The following is a 21,468-nucleotide window of genomic DNA, read 5'->3' on the forward strand; positions in this document are numbered from 1 at the left end:
AGCGTGTACCCCGCCTTTCGCCCGTAGTCAGCTGGGATAGGCTCCAGCTTGCCTGCGACCCTGCACAGGATAAGCGGCTGGAGATAATGGATGGATGGATGAAATGTACCCCAAATTACAGAATGGCTCATAAATATATTTTAGTAAACTGACATGCAAGTTTTTTTTATTTAAATTATTTTCCAACCTTACCTCCCTGACAAAACATGCTAAGTAATGAGTTACTTTAACCAGTATAACGGTCAATAGATTCAGTCTGCACAAAGATGTCTAAAACCTTGTGAGTTAACTGTGCTTTACTCCCACAGTGAATGACTCACTTTGGTCAGATGTTTGCATAGCTACATGCCATAACGAAATCTATATTAGCCGAAATCAATTCCATTTGTAATCAAATACGGACTCCCACATTGTCCACGTTACTCCTGCACCATCACATCATCGTTAAAACAGAGAAGAATAAACACTCTGTACAGATAAAAGCAGGAAAAGATTTTTACAGGTTTACATGACCTAATAAAAAGACATTAATGAAAAGAAATTTGTCCAGCAGAGTAGAACCTATAGAATTAATCAGTATTCTTTCCCCTTCGGTATTGGAGTGAACAGAGATCAGTGGAGTGGAGAGACGATGATGATGAGGCTCGTGTTTAAATGCAGTGAGTGCCTTTTGCCTCAGGTGATGAGACACACACTGATGTGGATAATTCTGAGAATCAAAATAGAGAACTTAAAAATGAGAGTTTTTAAAATTAGGTAGTAATGTTGTGTTTCCATAAGTAGATTAGGTTATAAATGTACCAGTATACGAGGCATCTTTCAGTGGAATTAGAATAAAATCTTTATATGCAGTTTTCTCCCTATACAATTTTGGGGTTAACCAGACTTTAGTAACATGCTACAGCTTGTTATTTAGATACATGAAAAAGGGAAGCATACACTCACCAGCCACTTTATTAGGCACACCCATCCACCTGCTGTTTTATGCAGTTCTCTAATCAGCCGATCCCTTGACAGCAGCACAATGCATAAAATCATGCCGATACAAATCAAGAGCTTCAGTTGATGCTCACTTCAAACATCAGAACGGGAAAAATTGTCATCTCAAAGTGTGACTTTCACTGTGGCATGGGTGTTGGTTTGAGCCAGATGGACTGGTTTGAGTATTTCAGAAACTGCTGATCTGCTGGGGTTTTCACACACAACAGTCTCTAGAGTTTACACAGAATGGTGTGAAAAACAAAAAACACTGAGTGAGCGACAGTTCTGTTGGTAGAAACGCCTTGTTGATAAGAGAGGTCAGAGGAAAATGGTCAGATTGGTTCGAGCTGCCAGGAAGGATATAGTAACTCATATAATCACTCTTTACAACCGTGGTGAGCAGAAAACTATCTCAGCATGCAACAGCAGAAGACCACATTGGGTTCCAGTCCTGCAGCCAAGAACAGGAACCTTAGAAACAAGAACAAGTTCCTATCAAAGTGGCCAGTGAGCGTATTTCACTGCAGGAAAACCAGTATATTCCATACTGTACAAAAGTCTTAGGCACATGTTAAAAAAAAAAGCATGCCTTCAAAAATTATTAGTGCTGTCAAGCGATTAAAATATTTAATCGCGATTAATGTCGCGACTCATCTCATCTCATTATCTCTAGCCGCTTTATCCTTCTACAGGGTCGCAGGCAAGCTGGAGCCTATCCCAGCTGACTACGGGCGAAAGGCGGGGTACACCCTGGACAAGTCGCCAGGTCATCACAGGGCTGACACATAGACACAGACAACCATTCACACTCACATTCACACCTACGGTCAATTTAGAGTCACCAGTTAACCTAACCTGCATGTCATTGGACTGTGGGGGAAACTGGAGCACCCGGAGGAAACCCACGCGGACACGGGGAGAACATGCAAACTCCGCACAGAAAGGCCCTCGCCGGCCACGGGGCTCGAACCCAGGACCTTCTTGCTGTGAGGCGACAGCGCTAACCACTACCCCACCGTGCCGCCCTTAATGTCGCGACTGTCATAGTTAACTCGCGATTAATCGCAATTTAATCGCACATTTTTGTCACATGAAAAACCATTGTAATTCTCTTATCAGCATAAAAAAGTGAATGGGCTTGCTTTGTACCAATGTTTTTTTTTTTTTTATTGCAGAGCATAACACGTCTTGTCATAGCCACTGACATCCATAACTTCCATATTAGATGAGAAAACCAAGGGATGAAAAATAAAGTGCATATCACTGTGAAAATAAAAAAATGTTTTATTTTACTCTTCATTAGTTTCTTTTGAAGAGAAGTATTTGCCATAAAAGAAGAAAAAACAGATAACAAAAATAAAAACATTCATCATACGTTCAAAAACGTTCATCATAGTGTGGCACTGTATTCTCTAATTCTCACTGCTTATAACTGTACACCTACCCGGTGGAGATGAGCTGGGAAACTGAAGACTGAAGGAACAGTATTGAAAAGTATTTTTCCAGTCTCACCTGTGAAAGGTAATCCCATGTGATCTCGTTTGGACGGTAAACTTGTTGGTACAGTTAAACGCAGCACATGAATGAGGCATCTTTATTCTCGGCTACTGTCTAGACGCTATACCAGAGACGGCTGAAGAATCTCCACTTTGCCCCATCCAATATGGCGGCGAGGATGTTTATATGTCTATGCCTTTCTCCATCACTCACACGTACTCTTATTGAAGCAGCGCGCGACAAGCCTCAACAGGAACTACGGGTGACTCGCAGGGCCAAATTACACTGGCAGTCAATGAAAAAGTCCAGGTCAATAATTCAACATATTATGCAATACGGAGTTGGGGAAATGTTTGTTTTGAGATGTTTCTATTGAATAGCGTGCACAGAAGTCATTAATGAGTTCTCCTCAATCCAAACATTTTTCAATAGTCTTCAGGGAGTGGTCTTTAGGAATCAGCTCAAAGTGCTGTTTTGGAGAAAAACAAAAATTTGTACACGGTTGAAGGGATGGGTTGGATAGCCTTTATTAAGGCCATGAAAAAGCCGACTTTTGTATTCCTTATGTCCAAGATGCCACGGTTAAATCCAGATGACAGATAGCGGGCCCTCGGCATGGTGCAAGCCGGCCTAAGTTTTTCAGAAGTTGGGCGTCGATTGAATGTCCAAACCCTGCCATGGCCTGCGTATTCACCTGATCTCAATCCCATTGAGCATTTATGGGATCACCTTGGTGTTCAGATCCAGAACCGTGTTCCTCGTCCCATGAACAGAGGTCAACTGATCCAGGCTCTTCAAGAGGAGTGGCAGGCCATTCCACAAGACAGGATTCGCCGTTTGATACGCAGTATGCGTCGCAGACTGACGGCTTGTATTGCTGTTGGTGGGGACAATACTCGGTACTGAAGCTGCAACTTTCCAATTACAGGGTATCCATTTTGTTCGGACTGTACATTATCAAAGCTCACAACAATTGTGATTTTTTTGTTTATTCATCTCGAGTTAAATGTCAGTATATTGATCTGTAAGCTTCTAGTACATGATTTCATAGCTTATGAATAAAATTATTTTCATAAATGTCACCTGGACATTTTCATTGACTGTCAGTGTAGAATTTGCGTTAACGGCACTATTTTTTTTTAACCGCGTTAAATTGAGATCACGTTAACGAGTTATTATCGCGTTAACTTTGACAGCACTAAAAATTATAAAATGAATAATTTCTCCATAGAAAAAAGTTCTATAAAGTGCAGTATAGTAATAAACTAACAAAGTCAATATTGGGTGTGACAACCCTGTGCTTTTTAAAAATGTCCTGGTAGTCCCAGGTACTTGTTTGTTTGTTTGTTTGTTTGTTTTTTGCAGTTTTATTAGGAAAGTGGCTGCTACATTCCTGTCACACTTGGTACTGATTTTGCTAGTCAAACTCGACAGCCAGCAATCATTTATTGTCTGAAAGGTGATCTATTATGTAATATGTTAATTTCTTTAGTGAGATACAGATATTTTACTGTAACAATAATTTTTTTGTTGGAACTTTTAAATGTCTTTTACTGACTCAACAATGCAGAAGTTATAAAATAAATAGTGAAGACAAAATTTGTACAAAAAAAAATAGGTGCACAAGATTTTTGCAGAATACTGTGTAACTCTATATATAAAATAGAAAATATCCAAATTTGACTGTACGAAGGATTTTCCCAGGCCAGCATACATACTGTATAGATCCAAGATCCTTTTCTCCACACAACAGTGTTAGTGCTATTTGGGTTTCGTACAACGATCCAGAATAAACAGAAAAAAACAATAAGTGCTTGACATTAGACACCAAGTGTTATAAACATCACCGAGAAAGAGAATTCAAATTTAGCCGGAGAGTACTTGCAAACTGAAATAGTGCAGATGGACTGAATCCAGTAGCAGCAGTAGTAATGTAACATTAATAGTAATGACTGTACATAAATATTATAGGAGTAAAGCAGTGCAGATTTAACAGGGAGATGAAGTCTGTACAAATGTTAAAGCTTTTCAAATGAATGAACCAGCCACAGGCATGTTCCTCTTCTGGACCCTATTTCCTATTTCCCTGAAGTACGTATTTTTACTGTTTATTGTATTTCATAAATGAGTGAATGCAAGAGGGTATGAAGGAAGTTACAGTAGATAATGTTAAAGTCTTTAATCTCTCTTTCTCTCTGTGTGTTCTGGTTGAGAAGGTTGCTTTCACAATGCTGTTTGATCTGGAGGCTCTTTTAAAAATCTGGTGTTTGGGCTTCACTGGCTACATCAGCTCTTCACTTCACAAGTTTGAGTCTCTGTTAGTGGTGGGCACTACACTGCACATCTACCCTGACCTCTACCACTCCCAGCTCACCTACTTCCAAGTAAGCATTGATTATTTTCGAATTACAGCATGCCGTGAAGTGTTTTACCCCTCTGCAATTTGGAAATATATTAACAAAAAGATAAATAGTGTGAATACATTTCATTTGTTTATAGTTAACCCCGTCAATGCCCTTGGACAAGTCACGTACGTCATGAAATCTTTTACTGCTGTGCCTTATGACGGAAGAATGTTTTAGGCATTGACTGTAATTCATATGTGCCACTGTGAAGTAAAAGTAACGTACCATGTAAGGTACATAAAAGGAGGTGTTTATGACGAGTAGCGTACGTCATAAGGCACAGCGGTAAAAGATTTCATGACGTACGTGACTCGTCCAAGGGCATTGAAGGGGTTAATATTGGGGAATATCCATGAGAAAAGACTTAAAGTTCTCACAAAGTGCTCACACTGGAAACTCCTTCCATAAATGCTAAATAGACATCATGTCACACAAAACCTCACCATATGAACAACGTTTTTAAAATTAACGTGTGCAGCGCATCCACCATTCAGGGCAGCACGGTGTTGTAGTGGTTAGCGCTGTCGCCTCACAGCAAGAAGGTCCGGGTTCGAGCCCCGTGGCCGGCGAGGGCCTTTCTGTGTGGAGTTTGCATGTACTCCCCGTGTCCGCGTGGGTCCCCTCCGGGTGCTGCGGTTTCCCCCACAGTCCAAAGACATGCAGGTTAGGCTAATTGGTGGCTCTAAATTGACCGTAGGTGTGAATGTGAGTGTGAATGGTTGTCTGTGTCTATGTGTCAGCCCTGTGATAACCTGGCGATTTGTCCAGGGTGTACCCCGCCTTTCGCCCATAGTCAGGTGGGATAGGCTCCAGCTTGCTTGCGACCCTGTAGAACAGGATAAGCAGCTGTAGATGATGGATGGATGGATGGATGGATGGATGGATGGATGATTTGCAAATCATTGCATTCTGTTTTTATTTATGTTTTACACAGCGTCCCAACTCTTTTGGAATTGGGGTTGTAGAATAAAGATGCCAATGAGTTGTTGTAATTCTTGTAGACTTCATTATGATCAAGACTGAAGAGTGTACATCTGGACCTGCTGATGGGTCCTGGGTGATCAAGGGCTTGAGTTGTGAGGACTAAGTACTGTACCATTTTGAATGAAAGAGTGTTGTGTCAGGTTCTAGATTGATTGATTGATTGATTGATTATGAAAGTAGGCAAGCAAAAGAACAAACAAATCAACATATCCTCCATCTCTTCTTCTTGAAGGAGGGGTTTGAAAGCCCCTGAAGCTTACACCTGCTAGGTGGTACAATGCTAATCAGGCACTAATCAGGAATAATGTATAGTGCTGCATGTGCAGACAAGGTGTTTGAGGATGGGTAAAGGCAGCTGGAGGGAAACAGAGAAATAGGCAAGGGCATTTGGGCTAGTTTTTTTTGGACAGGCCTCATTAAGGACACAACCTGTGTACTGCCCACCCTTACAAAAGGGATGTTGGGTCAGCTGCAGTCTGCTGTGCTTTATGAGTAAAATATTTTTACTTTCACTGTGAGTTCCGGATTATTATGCATAAGTAAGAATAACTCATTCAGTGATTCACCCTTTGAAACAGGAAGTGAGTCACTTGATTATTTAGTCTATTTCTGTACAGCTTTTTTGTGCTATTTATGTTTAAGTACTTTTCAGTTCTATTTATTAATTTATTTATTAATTATTATTTTTAATATTGTATACCAGAAACAAGGCATATAATTTTTTAAAAATTGTTAAGTGATTATGATTCAGGGCTGTGGATAAAAATATTAGTTTTATTTTAATGGACTATTCTAGTTAGCATTCTAAAATAATGTAAAAAATAGTTTTTAAACTTCTATGAAGAACAGTGGTATTTGTATGGATCATCTCTTTTTTAGCCCATAGCAAAGTCTTCCACTGCATAATTTATTCAGAGTTTCACTACTAAAGGTCAAAGTAAGCTTTTGCCATCTAATTGGGCAACAAGGACAAAAAGAAGAGTCCTTCTATGAATAATTTCCAATCATAAATATTGCTCCTCTTCTTATTTAATATGTTTTCAGAGTACCTAATTATCCCTTTGTCTTTACTTCATATCATGTTGTACAGTGAGAACCTTTTGACCATCATCATAAGATAGGCCGAAGTATCCCATTGAGTAATAAATAAATGATTTCAGTCTGTTGGAAAAATTTGAATGCAAGTACTTAAGATGTGGACAACAGTGCATCAGCGATGTTCCAGTTTTATTGAATAACTTCTTCTCACATTAATGTGGATGTGGATGTGCTATATGGGTATTTTTTTTTCTTCTGAGACCTGGAGGAGAGGAATTCGGCTAGAAGAATCTAAGAGGCAGCAGACTGCAACAGCTGGATCGATAGACATTCCCTTTTCTTGATCATGATGTATTGTACACAGATATGTTCACCTAAAGCAATTTGGAAATTGCAAAGGAATATAAACTGTTACTGTTTTAGCCATAGAATTCCAGAGGTTTTTGTTTCAAGCCAAAGGGGGTGCCCCTCCTCTTTCTCCCCACACAAGCTCACCCATCCTTCTTCAGTGTAATCACCTGTGCCTCTTTACATTGTTCTGTAAATGTTGAGTGAAGCAGCACCTGAAAAAGAGAAAAAAAAAAAAAACGTGTGCATGCATGTGCGCTTGACATAAGGGGTGTTCACACGGAAACTTTTACTCTGGTGTAGCACTGGGGCTGCCCCGGTAGAGCGTTCACACGGTACAAAGTTATACCGGTGTAGCCCCTGAAAGCTGCTTAAACCGGTGCAAATCTAACCCTGCTCAGGAGGTGGTTTAAGAAATTTACTCCGGAGTAAATGCTAGTTTGCGGGGCAGCACTGATATAAAATGGGCCGTCTGAACGCTACAGGGGTAGACTCGCTACGCGTGAGGAGAGTTGATTACATACGGCCATTGCATAATTTGCATCCTGGTATTTTGCGCTTCCCAAATGGCGAATATCAACAACAACAGAACTGCGTGTCTTCATCCACGTTGTTTTCCCGGCGCTTGGTGATGCCATGACAACCGTCCACATGGCCATGAACGACACGAAGTCGTCGATTTGTTGCCGAATGAATTGTAGAATGCGTTGTTTTCGTGCTCTCTTGTACTTGCGCAACCTTTCCTTTCTCTCTTTTACCCTTTTACGGTGTGTGATAGACCACAACGTAGAAAGTTTGTCTGGAGAAGTATAAACCATGGTTTTTCGATATATCAATCACAAACAAGGCGGGAAAAGGAAGTATATTTTCACGCATGCGCATATTTCATTTCCGCATTATTACTATCGTATAGCACGGTCGCAAAAACTGCCGTGTGAACGCAAGTGGGGCTGCACCGGTGCTAACACGCTTCTCTCTAGTAAGCAGGTTTGTGACGTGTGAACGCTCCACAAAATTTACACCGGTGTAAGATATATCGCAACAAAATACATCGGTGCAGCATCGATGCAAATATGTGCCGTGTGAACACCCCTATAAACGTGATATGCAGAATGTGTAACATTCAAGAGAGACAGTATCAGATGGTGTAAAATAAGTGTGATGTTATGCAAGGATAAAACTGAATAAAAAATCGATTCAAATGTTGCTGTGAATACATTTATTTTGTTCAGGACTGATGTATGTATGCATGCTTTAGAATGGTTAGTGTGATGTGAATGATGGAAAATAAGAATACGTTGGGGAAAAAAAGACTATTAAATTCAGGACTGTGTGTAGAGTAAATCGCTGGTAATGAGAAACAGCTGTTAATGTGTACAGTCTCGAAGTCATGTCTGGGAAGCCGTAGCCTAGAGCCATAGCCATAGATTAGAGAAGAAGCTTTGGGACCAAAAGGTTGCCTGTTCGACACCCTGGACCAGTAGGAATGACTGAAGTGCCCTTGAGCAAGGCACCTAATCCCCAACTGCTCCTTGGGCTGCTTACTGCTGTGGGTATATCAGGGTCCTGTTGTACGTCGCGCTGGATAAGACTGTCTGCTAAATGCCTGTAAGGTCTACATGTCAATTTAAAGGGATCCTCCAGCGGATTTATTCTCAAACTTATTTTCCGTAAAAGTATTTGCAGATTTCAAAAATCAAACTTTCATTTTTGGAGACCAAATAGTGTTTGAGAAAAATGAATTTTTCTTTAAAATGCCAGATGGCCTTCCTGTGCTGATGACATATGCGATGATGTAAGGTTGTGGTCGCTTGGAGCAACTGTTTATATTCTCTGTTTACATCGTAGTTTTGCTAGTTTTACAAGTATTTTACCAAATTTATCAGTTTTTAAGTAAGTTAAACTTTGTGTAGCATATAAATGCCACAATGATGCTAAAAAGAAAGCACAAGCTGGAACTAGACTGCATTTCCGCAGAGAAAATGCAAAGTGTGCTTGCTCAGCTGTGGCAGAGTGTCACCGATAGAAACTGGATCAGACATGAGACCTCGTGCTGTAACATCTTTTTTACAAGATCTACAGATTGTGTGTGTGTGTGTGTGTGTGTGTGTGGTTGTGCTCTAAAATCTCGGTTTAAAATGGCTCAACTCACAGCATGACATGACACTTCACGCTCTAAAATCTTTTTTTACATGATCTGCATGGTGCTGGGTAGATTAACAGAGAGTGTGGCATGGTTCAGTCTGGATGTGTCAGAGTTGGAATGGTGTTGATATCTCAAAAGCTGTAGGAGGAGTAGCAGTGCCAAAAAACAGGTTAATAATAACAATAAAGTAAATTTAAGAACAACAATAGTGTGCTTCACGCTGCTTTGTGCTTAGCAAGCACACTAATAACTCCTTACTGTTTTCGCAAAGTAGCCATGAATCCACCAAGTGAATTGTCTGTAAGCTACATAGCGCAGAGACCTGTAAAATGAAAAGTCTTTGTCTTAAAAAAGATATCGACACCGTTCCAACTCTGACATGCCCAGCCTGAACCGCTGTAGTGCGCTTGTATAAAGATTTTTGGTCGATGCACCTGTTCTCTCGTTCTTGTCGTTTTTCTGTTATGTTTTTCCCATCGTGAATGAATGGGGCTCATGAATCAAATCGTCCTGGTCGGACACGCTTCCTCAGAGACCTACCAAACTTCATGTGATACCTCAGGCCAACTCCCCTGACACAGACATGCAATTGGTTGTGACCTGCACTCATCTTTTCTTTTTTCTTTTCGCTAATCCCTTTCCCCCCATTCACTTTCATTCATTTTTCTCCCCATTCAAATAAATGGAGTTTTGGGAGAAAAACTTATGGCCCTTTTCCACTACCCTTTTTCAGCTCACTTCAGCTCACTTCAGCCCGACACGGCTTGCGTTTCGACTACCTCAGAGCAGCACGACTCAGCTCGCTTCAGCCCTACTCAGAACCCAAAACTCGCACGGTTTTGCAGTGGGGCTGAAGCGAGCCAAACCGAGCTGAGTGAGGCTAGGGGCGTGAGGAGACACTCCCCTGTGCACTGATTGGTGAGGAGGAGTGTCCTCACATGCCCACACACGCCCCACGAGCACGCTGGGATCTGTAAACACCGTAAACCCGGAAGAAGAAGAATAATTACGAATTACGAGAATTTCTGAAGCCTTATGCGCCTCGCCTCATCTATGCGCTCTTGCCAGTATCTGTTGGCGTTGACAACAAGCCACAGCACCAAGACCAGCAACACTAACGACTCCATGTCCTCCATGTTTATTGTTTACTATCCGGGTCGTGAGACTACCGCTTAAAAGCTCACTGATGTCACTGTTTGCGCCGCCTAACAACATCACGTGACGTCCACCCACTTTCGCTAACTCCACCCAATGTGTCCACCCACTTCCAGCCAGCACGGTTCAGCGCGGTTGTAGTCGAAATGCAACTCCAACAGCTCGACTCAGCCCAACTCAGCACCGCACGGCTCAGCCCAACTCAGCCGCGTTTGTAGTGGAAAAGCGGCATTAGTGTCATGTCATGCTGCGCGCTTCGCACTCTAAAATCTCTGTTTTACATATTTTTAAAAAAACGTTTTAACCTATCCTTATTTTCCCTCGTTCAAAGTTCAGTTCACACAAATTAAAATGAACTAGTACATGTTTATAGTCCACAGTCCCAAAAATGAACGTCACATTCATTTCCTCTGAGTTTTTTTTTTAAATGAGCCATACTGTATTTTGATCAGCAATTCAAATATTAAATTTCAAATGGTCAAGACTAGTAATGTGCAAGAAAATCGAGATGGTCACATAATTTTCCAAGGCGCAATCTCAAGATATTGCAATACATCGTATTTCATATCACGGTAGGAAAGTTACATTTTTGCCTATTATCCATACTTCTGTTGAGTGAGCATCATTCACTCTCACCAGTGAACTACACTCAAGTTCACGTTCATTAGTTGCAGAGGTGGACAAAGGACCCAACTTCATTCCTTAAGTCAAAGTACAGATCCCACTGGTTAAATGTTACTCTGATACAAGTGAAAGTTGTACAGTCAAATTTTTTACTTCAGTCAAAGTACTGAAGCTTTTAAAAATACTTTAGTATTAAAAGTACATTTTCAGTCAACGCTTACAATACCTAATTGCCTCTAAAGCAACCTCCTGGGTTTACTGACTAGCTTGTAGAACCTGTAGAGCTGAAGCTCCACCTGACACGCTCACAAACTCTTTTTTCAAACTCGAAATCATATTGGGTAGCTAATGTTACTAGAAAAGAAAGATGTCTACATTCTGTTTATTTGGCAAGATTATGCTAAAACATATTTCTGAAAGGACTTCAGAAAAGTTAACATTATTCATGTTAGTGTGTAAAAAATGGAGTTATGCTAACGGTGTCCAAGTTAACTAGCTATATGTTAATGATAGCTGTGAACAAGGTCATGGCAATTTGGCGGGCAAATCCATAGAAAGTCATTTGACTAACCAGACTGCATAGCTATTGCAATGTTATTGCTAGCTCTAAAAGCACAGACAACTTCATTGCAAGCTTTCTCTTGGAATAAAACGTTTATATCCCTCAATATGCTTCCCCAGGTTGGACGGCGAGTTTTTGTAGGCTCTGTTTTAGGCAAACAAATCAAACATTTAAAATGAAATTAACCTTTATTCCTTTCAGAAAACTGAAACATGGGTTCTAGGTATTGCCATGGATGCGTGCATTCCCCAGAAGAACCGCCTCCTTCCATCAACTGATCGTGTTCAAATAATGCTGCTGAGAAATCGTTGAACTTGATTTTATACAGTCTATGGACGTGACGTGACCCTAGTGATTACTGATCGGCTGTCTCAGTGTCGCCTGTGAAAAAAACAATCACGTTTTAGAAAAGAAAAAAACATCCATTTTCAAAGCTGCTTCATAGTAACGGGTATCGAGGAGCTTGATAGAAATGTAGTGGAGTAAAAAGTACGCTATTTGTCTTTCAAATGTAGTGAAGTTAGTCATAAGTTTCAAAAAAAAAAATACTCAAGTAAAGTACAGATACTCAAAAAGCATACTTAAGTGCACTACTCAAGTAAATGTACTTCATTACTGTCCACCTCTGATTAGTTGCAAACTGATTTGTTCAGTTCACCAAAAATATAAGCACGTTCAACGAACAGCACTCATTTAGCGCTTTCATGCACAACACTGCTTATTTTTACAGTCTGATACTGTCTTTCTTGAACTTAACATTAACATATATATATTTTTTAATCTATACAAATTAGACTTATTTTTCATTACCATCAGTTTGGACTTTGCATTTTTTTCTTATTCTTATTTTCCGTCATCTATATAGTCTCCTTCACTAAATATACTAAAACATCATTGGAGTCGTTTTCGGGGCGGCACGGTGGTGTAGTGGTTAGCACTGTTGCTTCACAGCAAGAAGGTTCTGGGTTCGAGCCCAGCAGCTGGCGAGGGCCTTTCTGTGCGGAGTTTGCATGTTCTCCCCGTGTCCGCGTGGGTTTCCTCCGGGTGCTCCGGTTTCCCCCACAGTCCAAAGGCATGCAGGTTAGGTTAACTGGTGACTCTAAATTGACCGTGTATGTGTCAGCTCTGTGATGACCTGGCGACTTGTCCAGGGTGTGCCCCACCTCTTGCCCATAGTCAACTGGGATAGGCTCCAGCTTGCCTGCGACCCTGTAGAACAGGATAAGTGACTACAGATAATGGATGGAGTCGTTTTTTTTTAAATTCAGTTTTATTCTTGCATAAAAGCACACTTATTTTTACACCATCTTTTACTGTCTCTCTTGAACATTACACATTCTGCGCTAATGTGTGTATCACGCTTGTGTCAAGCACGTGTGTGAACACGTCTTTTTCTCTTTCTTAGGCCCTGTCCACACGGCAACGGATTCAGGTGAATCTGATAAAATTGTTTATCGTTTCGGCCTGGCGTCCACACGGCACCGGTGTTTTGGGTGCCCCAAAACGAAATCTTTTGAGAACGGGTTCCAGAGTGAAAAAATCTGGCAACGGCGCCGTTGCGAAGTCGTCTGGATGAGTAGAACGGATTTGTTTACGATGACGTCACAACCACATGACTGTCAGTGCTTCACGCCGGGTAGAAGTGTAACGAACTCGATGCGAGTTGTCAACAAATCCTATAACTTGGTTCATGAAACGCGCTTACAAAATATTTTCACTGTGAATATTTATTGTGTAATGGTGCAAAGTGAGGTAGAGAGAGAGAATAGCCCTTAGGGCAGAGTCTTTAGTCCAAACACTGCGGAAGCAGTACCAAACCGCGCACCGCCCGTGCGCTTTCCAAAAACAAAAACAATCCCGCCAGCAAAAATAGGAAAAAAAAGGAGCGATCTCACCTCTTCAGATGTTGGTTTAAGTCCGACAATACATTCCTTAAAAAGGCTAAAGGCCAATTTATGCTGACAACCCAGTCCTCGCAGATAGCGTCGCAGACAGTGTCTGCGTAGCCCCCCCACCTTCGCAGACGCTCTGCGCGCACCTCCCAAAAATTGTGACCACCGCAGAAGCCTCGCAGACAGCGTCGCAGACAAGAGGGCTCTGATTGGTCCACTACATCTGCTGTACACGCACTTCCGCTTCTCTACTTTCCCGGTTTGGTTTGTTTTCACGACTGCCATTTTTAAAAACACGAGCGAAGATAGAGCAGCACGAAGAGCGGTTGATTGTATGTACAAATAGTTACATACATTTTTACATTTTTTATACATGTTCGAAATAAATAAAATTCCTTCATTCATAAATAAAATTCATTCATTCATTCATTCATTCATTGAGGAAGTGAGGAAGTACGTACATCTATACGACTCCAGTTCTAGTCATTATAAGTAACCGGAGGATAAACACTCCACTAACCACACCCACCAACTACTCCTAGCGATTTCACGACTTCGCGCCCCCTTGCGTTGTGCCGGTGAATAACATCGCGCACGCCTATTACTCCCCGCTCAACGATAAATTACAATTGTCTGTGAAAAGCTATCTGCGAAAGCCTTGTTGCAAGAGCATGCAGAGGCCTTAATGCTACAGAAGAAGGCTAATGCTACAGAAGAAGGGGTTTATGCGCATGCGTCTACTTCTTCTATTGTTCTGGTGTCTCCGATGGGACCGTCTTACAGCGCATGTAGTGGTGTGGCATGTGTATTGCATCGTTTTCAGCAAGCGTTGCGTTGCTATATGAACCTGAAATTTTACTGATCCGTTGCCCATGTGGACGCGATATTTAAAAAAAAAAAATCTCGTTGCCGTTGTCGTGTGGATCTAGCCTCAGCCCATGTTTACATTAGACCGTATCAGCGGATCATCAGATTAACGTTTTTAAAACGATTAGTGTGCACACAGCAACACCAATACACGATTTGCGTGCACACAGCAACGCCAATACACGGATACGCTCGGCTCCGCAGGCATCCTGCGCTCCAAATCAGTCCGCCCTGAACAGCGAGTGCCCTCTGGAGGGTGCGCACTCCGGCCCTGCACAGCTCACACAGCGCGCGAGTGAAGTGCACAAGCCACGATTCGGGACTGAGCCGCTGTGTGTGTGATCCCAGCGCATATCACTTACCACTTGCAAGTGGAAGGATGGCAAGCCTAAAGACAATCATAACTACACAATGGGCAGTATTTGCATCAGTATTTGCAGTATTTTCATACTTTTATACTCTTTAATGAAAGGTGATACAAGGCGGAAGTCCGCGCCGTTTTTCAGCAGTCGCGTCACATGACCAACGCCAGCGAATCAGGAAGGTGGATGTCACAGTGACGTTGTCCAATGACGACGCCAGCTAGAGCTCAGCACAGCGTATCCGCGTATTCTCAATGTTTACACAGCACCGGAGCTGACACGATCTGGATTGAATACGTGGACGCTGGCGGATTCCCGTTTCCCGGCGTTTCCAGGCGGTTTAATGTAAACGGACAGTGCATCCGCAAAGAAAACGAGACAGATACGGTCTAATGTAAACGTAGCCTCAGGTGCTGCTTCACTCAAACTGACAAGTGCTCAACATTTGCATAACAATGTAAAGCTGCATAGGTGATAACTGCACTGAAGAGGGAGGGGTGAGCTTATGTGGGGAGAAAGAAGAGGGGCACCTCCTGTCTTGGGACAAAAATTCTTGCAGCCCTCCGGAATTCCGGTGTTAGAGGACGACAAAAGCAATGTTTGCTCTTTTCATATCAATCCATAATTGATAATGTCTATTGTTTTCATAGTCCCATTTTTTTCTTCAGTTATTGTGTCCTTCCTTTGAATGGAAATTCAGCTCATCTCATCTCATCTCATTATCTCTAGCCGCTTTATCCTTCTACAGGGTCGCAGGCAAGCTGGAGCCTATCCCAGCTGACTACGGGCGAAAGGCGGGGTACACCCTGGACAAGTCGCCAGGTCATCACAGGGCTGACACATAGACACAGACAACCATTCACACTCACATTCACACCTACGGTCAATTTAGAGTCACCAGTTAACCTAACCTGCATGTCTTTGGACTGTGGGGGAAACCGGAGCACCCGGAGGAAACCCACGCAGACACGGGGAGAACATGCAAACTCCACACAGAAAGGCCCTTGCCGGCCCCGGGGCTCGAACCCAGGACCTTCTTGCTGTGAGGCGACAGCGCTAACCACTACACCACCGTGCCGCCCCCGGAAATTCAGCTGTGGTGTTTAATTAATTAATTTGTTTGTTTGTTTGTTTTTACCTTGTTCAAAAATAATCTGCCATAACCATCCATAGGGCATATATTAGTGCATAGGAACTAATATACTAATGCCAGAACATTAGCGCAGACACTTGTGAATGTCTTTTCATAGTGTTTCATAATTTGGAGTAAACTAAAGGGCTGCTTCGGGGAGGGTCAGGGACAGGAAATTGTAGGCAATTAAAGTCGCTGTTTGCTCCTAATCAAAATCAGACAATATAACTGATAAAGAATAATTATTACGTATCATTAGCCAACCTGCTGACATTTACAGCAATACAACATTGATTACACAAACCTAATATCCACAGGGAGGCAGGTGTATTTTGCATTTTGTTCCGTTTATGTAGCAAGACTGCATTTTAAAACAAAACCTATGAAAGGACTCGACTGAAGTTTTGATTTGATTGTTTGTCGTTGCTGCAGGTGTTGCGAGTGGTACGTTTGATCAAGATCTCTCCTGCGCTCGAGGATTTTGTTTACAAAATCTTTGGTCCAGGGAAGAAGCTGGGCAGTCTGGTGGTGTTCACAGCGAGTCTACTCATAGTCATGTCTGCCATCAGTCTACAGATGTTCTGCTTTGTGGAGGACTTGGACCGCTTCACCACCTTTCCACGGGTAAACTCTCACATGCTGGATTTAAAAAGGAACAGGTGAACATTTCAAATAAATAAGAAATATATAGAAATATCAAACAGTGGCTGGTAGGCGATCAGCCTCAATTCTGACACCATGGAATCTGGACTTGTTCTTGGAAACACAGGCAACAGACTCAGCCTGACACACTTTCCATCGGCTTCATAATATTTAATCTGTCAGCAGAAGTAACAGCCCTTGCCAAGTTGTTGAATACTAAGTGCTCATGAGATGGGTTCTCATTAGCCAAATCTGTTTTATTCTCTGTTATTAGTGGGGCTCCACTGATGCATGTTTGTGCTGGGACTTGGAAGGGTCTGCATAAACAGATGCTGCTCATTTCCAAAGCTCCTTTCTGGGTGGCAAGATAACTATTCAAGATAATGATATTTGCACAGATTGCTCTTCAGTAGACCTGCTGTAAAATTATCTTTATTAGACCCTTGTAGGTGCAGCCAATGTGACCAGGTTTGAACAGCTGCCTCAGGCCAGACGGCCTGTTATTTGATTTCCACTGAAGAAGTGAATTTTGAGTGCCCTCTGTCTTTTGGCACATTCACTGATCAGCAAAGATCTGCTTTCTCTGTGATGTAGGCACTGCACTATTTTCATGATTTATTCATTTATTCACAGTGTAAATATTATATGAGATAAAAAACCTGGTTATAACCAGATTGTTTTCTATTTCTATTCTCATTCGCTAAATCTGAGGGAACTCGATCAAGACTTGTTGTCTCATCTCATTATCTCTAGCCGCTTTATCCTTCTACAGGGTCGCAGGCAAGCTGGAGCCTATCCCAGCTGACTACGGGCGAAAGGCGGGGTACACCCTGGACAAGTTGCCAGGTCATCACAGGGCTGACACATAGACACAGACAACCATTCACACTCACATTCACACCTACGGTCAATTTAGAGTCACCAGTTAACCTAACCTGCATGTCTTTGGACTGTGGGGGAAACCGGAGCACCCGGAGGAAACCCACGCAGACACGGGGAGAACATGCAAACTCCGCACAGAAAGGCCCTCGCCAGCCCCGGGGCTCAAACCCGGACCTTCTTGCTGTGAGGCGACAGCGCTAACCACTACACCACCGTGCCGCCAAGACTTGTTGTCAACATTTTAAATTGCAATAGAGTTGTATTCCCCCCCCCCCCGATTTTCTCTCCCTAAATTAGTCATGGCCATTTCCCTTCCTCTAGTTAGGGCTGTCCTATCACATGACCACCACCAAGCAGGGACAGTGAAGGTTATCAGTAAGGCATCTTTTCAAATTGCTGCTTAGGAAGAGTACTCAGAGGAAAGCTCTATCTGCCCACTTCCATGTGCGTGAGTTGACAGATGCCCATGATTGTCTAGTGTTACTGAGCGAGAGAGTATGCCACCCCTCTCTCCCTGAGAGTACAGCCAATTTTGCTCTCTTGAACTCCTGATCATGGATGGCTGTGGCATCATCGGGATTCACAATAGGGCAGTAAAGCTGTGGTCTGAACCTCTGAGATTTTGAGCTCTTCCTTCTCATGTTTCTGTAATTAAGCCATAAATGTCACAACTATAATGAGTGAGTGCTGACTAATTGTAGCTATGTTCCCTTCCTGCAGGCCTTCATGTCCATGTTTCAGATCCTCACTCAGGAGGGTTGGGTGGACGTCATGGATCAAACCCTGGTAGCAGTGGGACATAAGTGTGCTCCAGTGGTGGCCATTTACTTCATTCTTTACCACCTGTTTGCTACTCTGGTAAAAATTCTGTTCGGATTTGAAATTCAAAATAAATAAATATAGTACACAAAATAAAGCACAATAGCACACAGTTGTTATTTCAAAAATGCAAGTGCTGCATTGCAAAATGTTGTTTACAATATTCCACATTGTGGTGAGTGTTAACAGGTTGGCTAATGGTACTACATAATAAGTGTGTGTGTGTGTGTGTGTGTGTGTGTGTGTGTGTGTGTGTGTGTGTGTGTGTGTGTGTTTAAATCAGTTATGCTGTCAGTGCTTGATTAGCAGCTCATTGTGACTGTAATTGCCCATCACTATGGGTCTGATACTTGTTCACGTTTGACATTTGAAAAGCTGGAATGAGTGAAGAGCTTCCGTTTAAATTTGACATTTGAACACGATCTTAACAGTAATGAGAGCACAGCCAGAGCACGTAATCAAGCAATGGCTAAATTGCTTATTCATACGCTGTCAAATAAGAAAGAAAAAAAAAAGAAAACAGAAATGGGAAAGAAATCAAGACTGCATTACAGAAAAAAAAATCACTGCCTTTTCCTCAGCACAATGTCAAACCAAATCCCATGTATTTTCTGTATGTAAATTTATGATTTTCTAAGGTGGCGTAACAGTGAATTTCTGGTGTTGATATAACTTATGCAGTATGTATTACATTACATTATATTAATGGCATTTAGCAGACTCTCTTATCCAGAGTGACATACAACATACCCAGGGCAGCCTGGGGAGCAGTTGGGTGTTAGGTGCCTTGTTCAAGGCGACTTCAACCATTCCTACTAGTCCAGGGAATCAAACCAGCAACCTTTTGGTCCTAACGCTGCTTCTCTAACCTTTAGGCCATGGCTTCCCCATGTATAAAAGTAAACATAACTTATTATCATTAGGTCAGCCTGGTTTATCATGCTAGCTGTATTTAATTCCATTTGGTGTAAGATGTGGCACTGACAATAGCGGTGACAGTAGTCTATGACATACTGACAAATCACTGGGATATGAGTCACACTACTGAGCAAATAACAAGCAGCGCAGCACAATTACAGTGCTCAAACATACCTATGGTGTCTTCAGTGTTCAAACAGAATGAATGTATAATAATATGATATTCTGCCACTTTAATCATGGAAACCTGAAGCTGTCTCTTGCTGAAATGAAAAACAGCATGACACACGGTGACCGTGAATAAAGTGCTCTTTCACATACCATTGATGGATTTTATTTTGACAGTCTTATTGTGAATAGTCAAAGTTCTTTCTAATAAAATAAAGAATCTGTGAATCCTTTATCATTATTCAGCAAGTCTTGTTGGATGTCTTCCAGATCCTGCTGAGTCTCTTTGTGGCTGTAATTCTGGACAACCTTGAGCTTGACGAAGACTTAAAAAAGCTAAAACAGGTAGGATATTTATTTTCAGAAATAATTTTTGCTATTTAACTACATTTTGATCTGTAGAAATTTAAGTCGCTTAGCAGAGAATGCAAGTCTTTGCTGGAAAATAATTTTAAATCTAAACGTGGGAAAAGAATTGAGAACAAGTTTTTTTTTTTTTTTTAAATGTGATTTTAAGGATTGTGTTTGCAAATGAAATGAGGTTGGTTTGTCAATGCTGCCATGCTGGTGGCAGAGGAGCCTTACATGGGATTCAAAAGGAATTTAAAATGTACCGGTACTGGTCATGCTTACAACATTAATTGTGCTTTATGTATTACTTATAGACAAAAGACACGCACATTCAGTCAAAAAAAAAAAAAACACAGTAAAAGCACTTTTGTGGACAATTTTATTCCATGAATTACCCACGGGGGCAGAACCAATGGGGAGCAGCCATTGCCGGCTGGAAGTGACATACAGTTGTTGATTCCGGGTTATCGGGTGCGAGTAAACAAGCAGTGTTCTGTGGGTCGAGATTCGAGGTGAGAGAAGGTGTCTTCCAGAGCCTGCTGAGTCTCTTTTTGGCTGTAATTCTGGACAACCTTGAGCTTGAGACCTTGAGAGGAGGTGTTAAAGAAGCAAACTATGGCTAGCAACTTGGATGAAATGGGTGTTAATGGTTGTCTATTCGAGCCAGAGAGGGAGGAGGCTTGTGAGGACAGTAAGTCATCACATTCTAGTGATTTGGAGGAGGAAACTGCCGCAAGAAATGTGCGTGACGGTAGATCCAAAATGGCTACCGCTCCATGGTGTCGATGCGGCCAATGCTCTGTCATGAGAACTGACATGGAGTCCTGCTGTTGTCAAGAACATGAACTCATTGCAGACCACTTTGACAGCTGCATTACGTCCACCCCGAATCTGCACGAGTATGTCCTTCACAAACCATCCCTGGAAATGGCCTTCATTGACGGCATGATCCGCAGGTACCTCCTGCATGGTTGCCGCGGAGTCTTAAAAATCTTAAAAAGTCTAAAATTTGATAATCCTAATTTAAGGCCTTAAAAAGTCTAAAATACGAGCACATTTTGCATTATAGGTCTTAAATGTGATTTTGTGAAGTCTTAAATCCTTACGTCCATTTACCCCATTCGCTTTTTTTTGTTAAATGCGTTGGTGATATTCATAATTAGTCATATAGGCTAGGCCTACTTAGTGTCAGTAGGCTACGCTGCAAACTACAAATGAGACACAGTGGAATCTGGTGTCTAGCCCGGTTGGCATGGTGATGCACAGGGCATGGTACGCGCGCATTTAGACAGTAGAGCTTAAAAGAAGCAAGGGAGATTGTCATGGTTTGTAGCAAAATGGGCAAATGCAAGTTTAACGACTGCTGGCTTGAACGCAATGGTTTCGTAGACTGGTTAAAACGTGTACCAAACAATCCGTTTGAGGCGTACTGCACATTGTGCAAAAGAACACTCAAACTCGGCACCCTGGGTGTAAAGGCACTGGAATCGCGTGCAAAAGCGGAGAAGCACCAGGCTGCCCATAAAAGTCTGCAACAATTGCATGCCGTCACTCAATTTTGTTCACCGTTGTCAGGTCTAAGCACATCTCGAGATGGTGTATCAGCTAACTCCGTGCGAACTGTAACGTTACAACACACAAACCGTACGGAATTGAATGCCTCATCCTCAAGTGGTTTGCGGGATGTAGATAGAT

At 42.0% G+C, this 21,468-nt stretch overlaps 1 protein-coding gene across 5 annotated transcripts in view; it reads left to right on the top strand.

The window, feature by feature from the left end:
- The window catches only part of nalcn (sodium leak channel, non-selective), a 214,278-nt gene that overhangs the window by 93,794 nt on the left and 99,016 nt on the right, over window positions 1-21,468 (top strand). For all 5 annotated transcript variants that reach the window (XM_060929521.1, XM_060929523.1, XM_060929524.1 and 2 more), the window contains 4 exons: window positions 4,695-4,862; window positions 16,426-16,617; window positions 18,238-18,375; window positions 19,693-19,767. In XM_060929521.1, coding sequence (XP_060785504.1) covers window positions 4,695-4,862; window positions 16,426-16,617; window positions 18,238-18,375; window positions 19,693-19,767 — 573 coding nt within the window. The remainder of the gene's footprint in view (window positions 1-4,694; window positions 4,863-16,425; window positions 16,618-18,237; window positions 18,376-19,692; window positions 19,768-21,468) is intronic.

The sequence above is a fragment of the Neoarius graeffei genome, chromosome 9 (genome assembly GCF_027579695.1).
Source record: "Neoarius graeffei isolate fNeoGra1 chromosome 9, fNeoGra1.pri, whole genome shotgun sequence".
NCBI classification, from domain to species: Eukaryota; Metazoa; Chordata; class Actinopteri; order Siluriformes; family Ariidae; genus Neoarius; species Neoarius graeffei.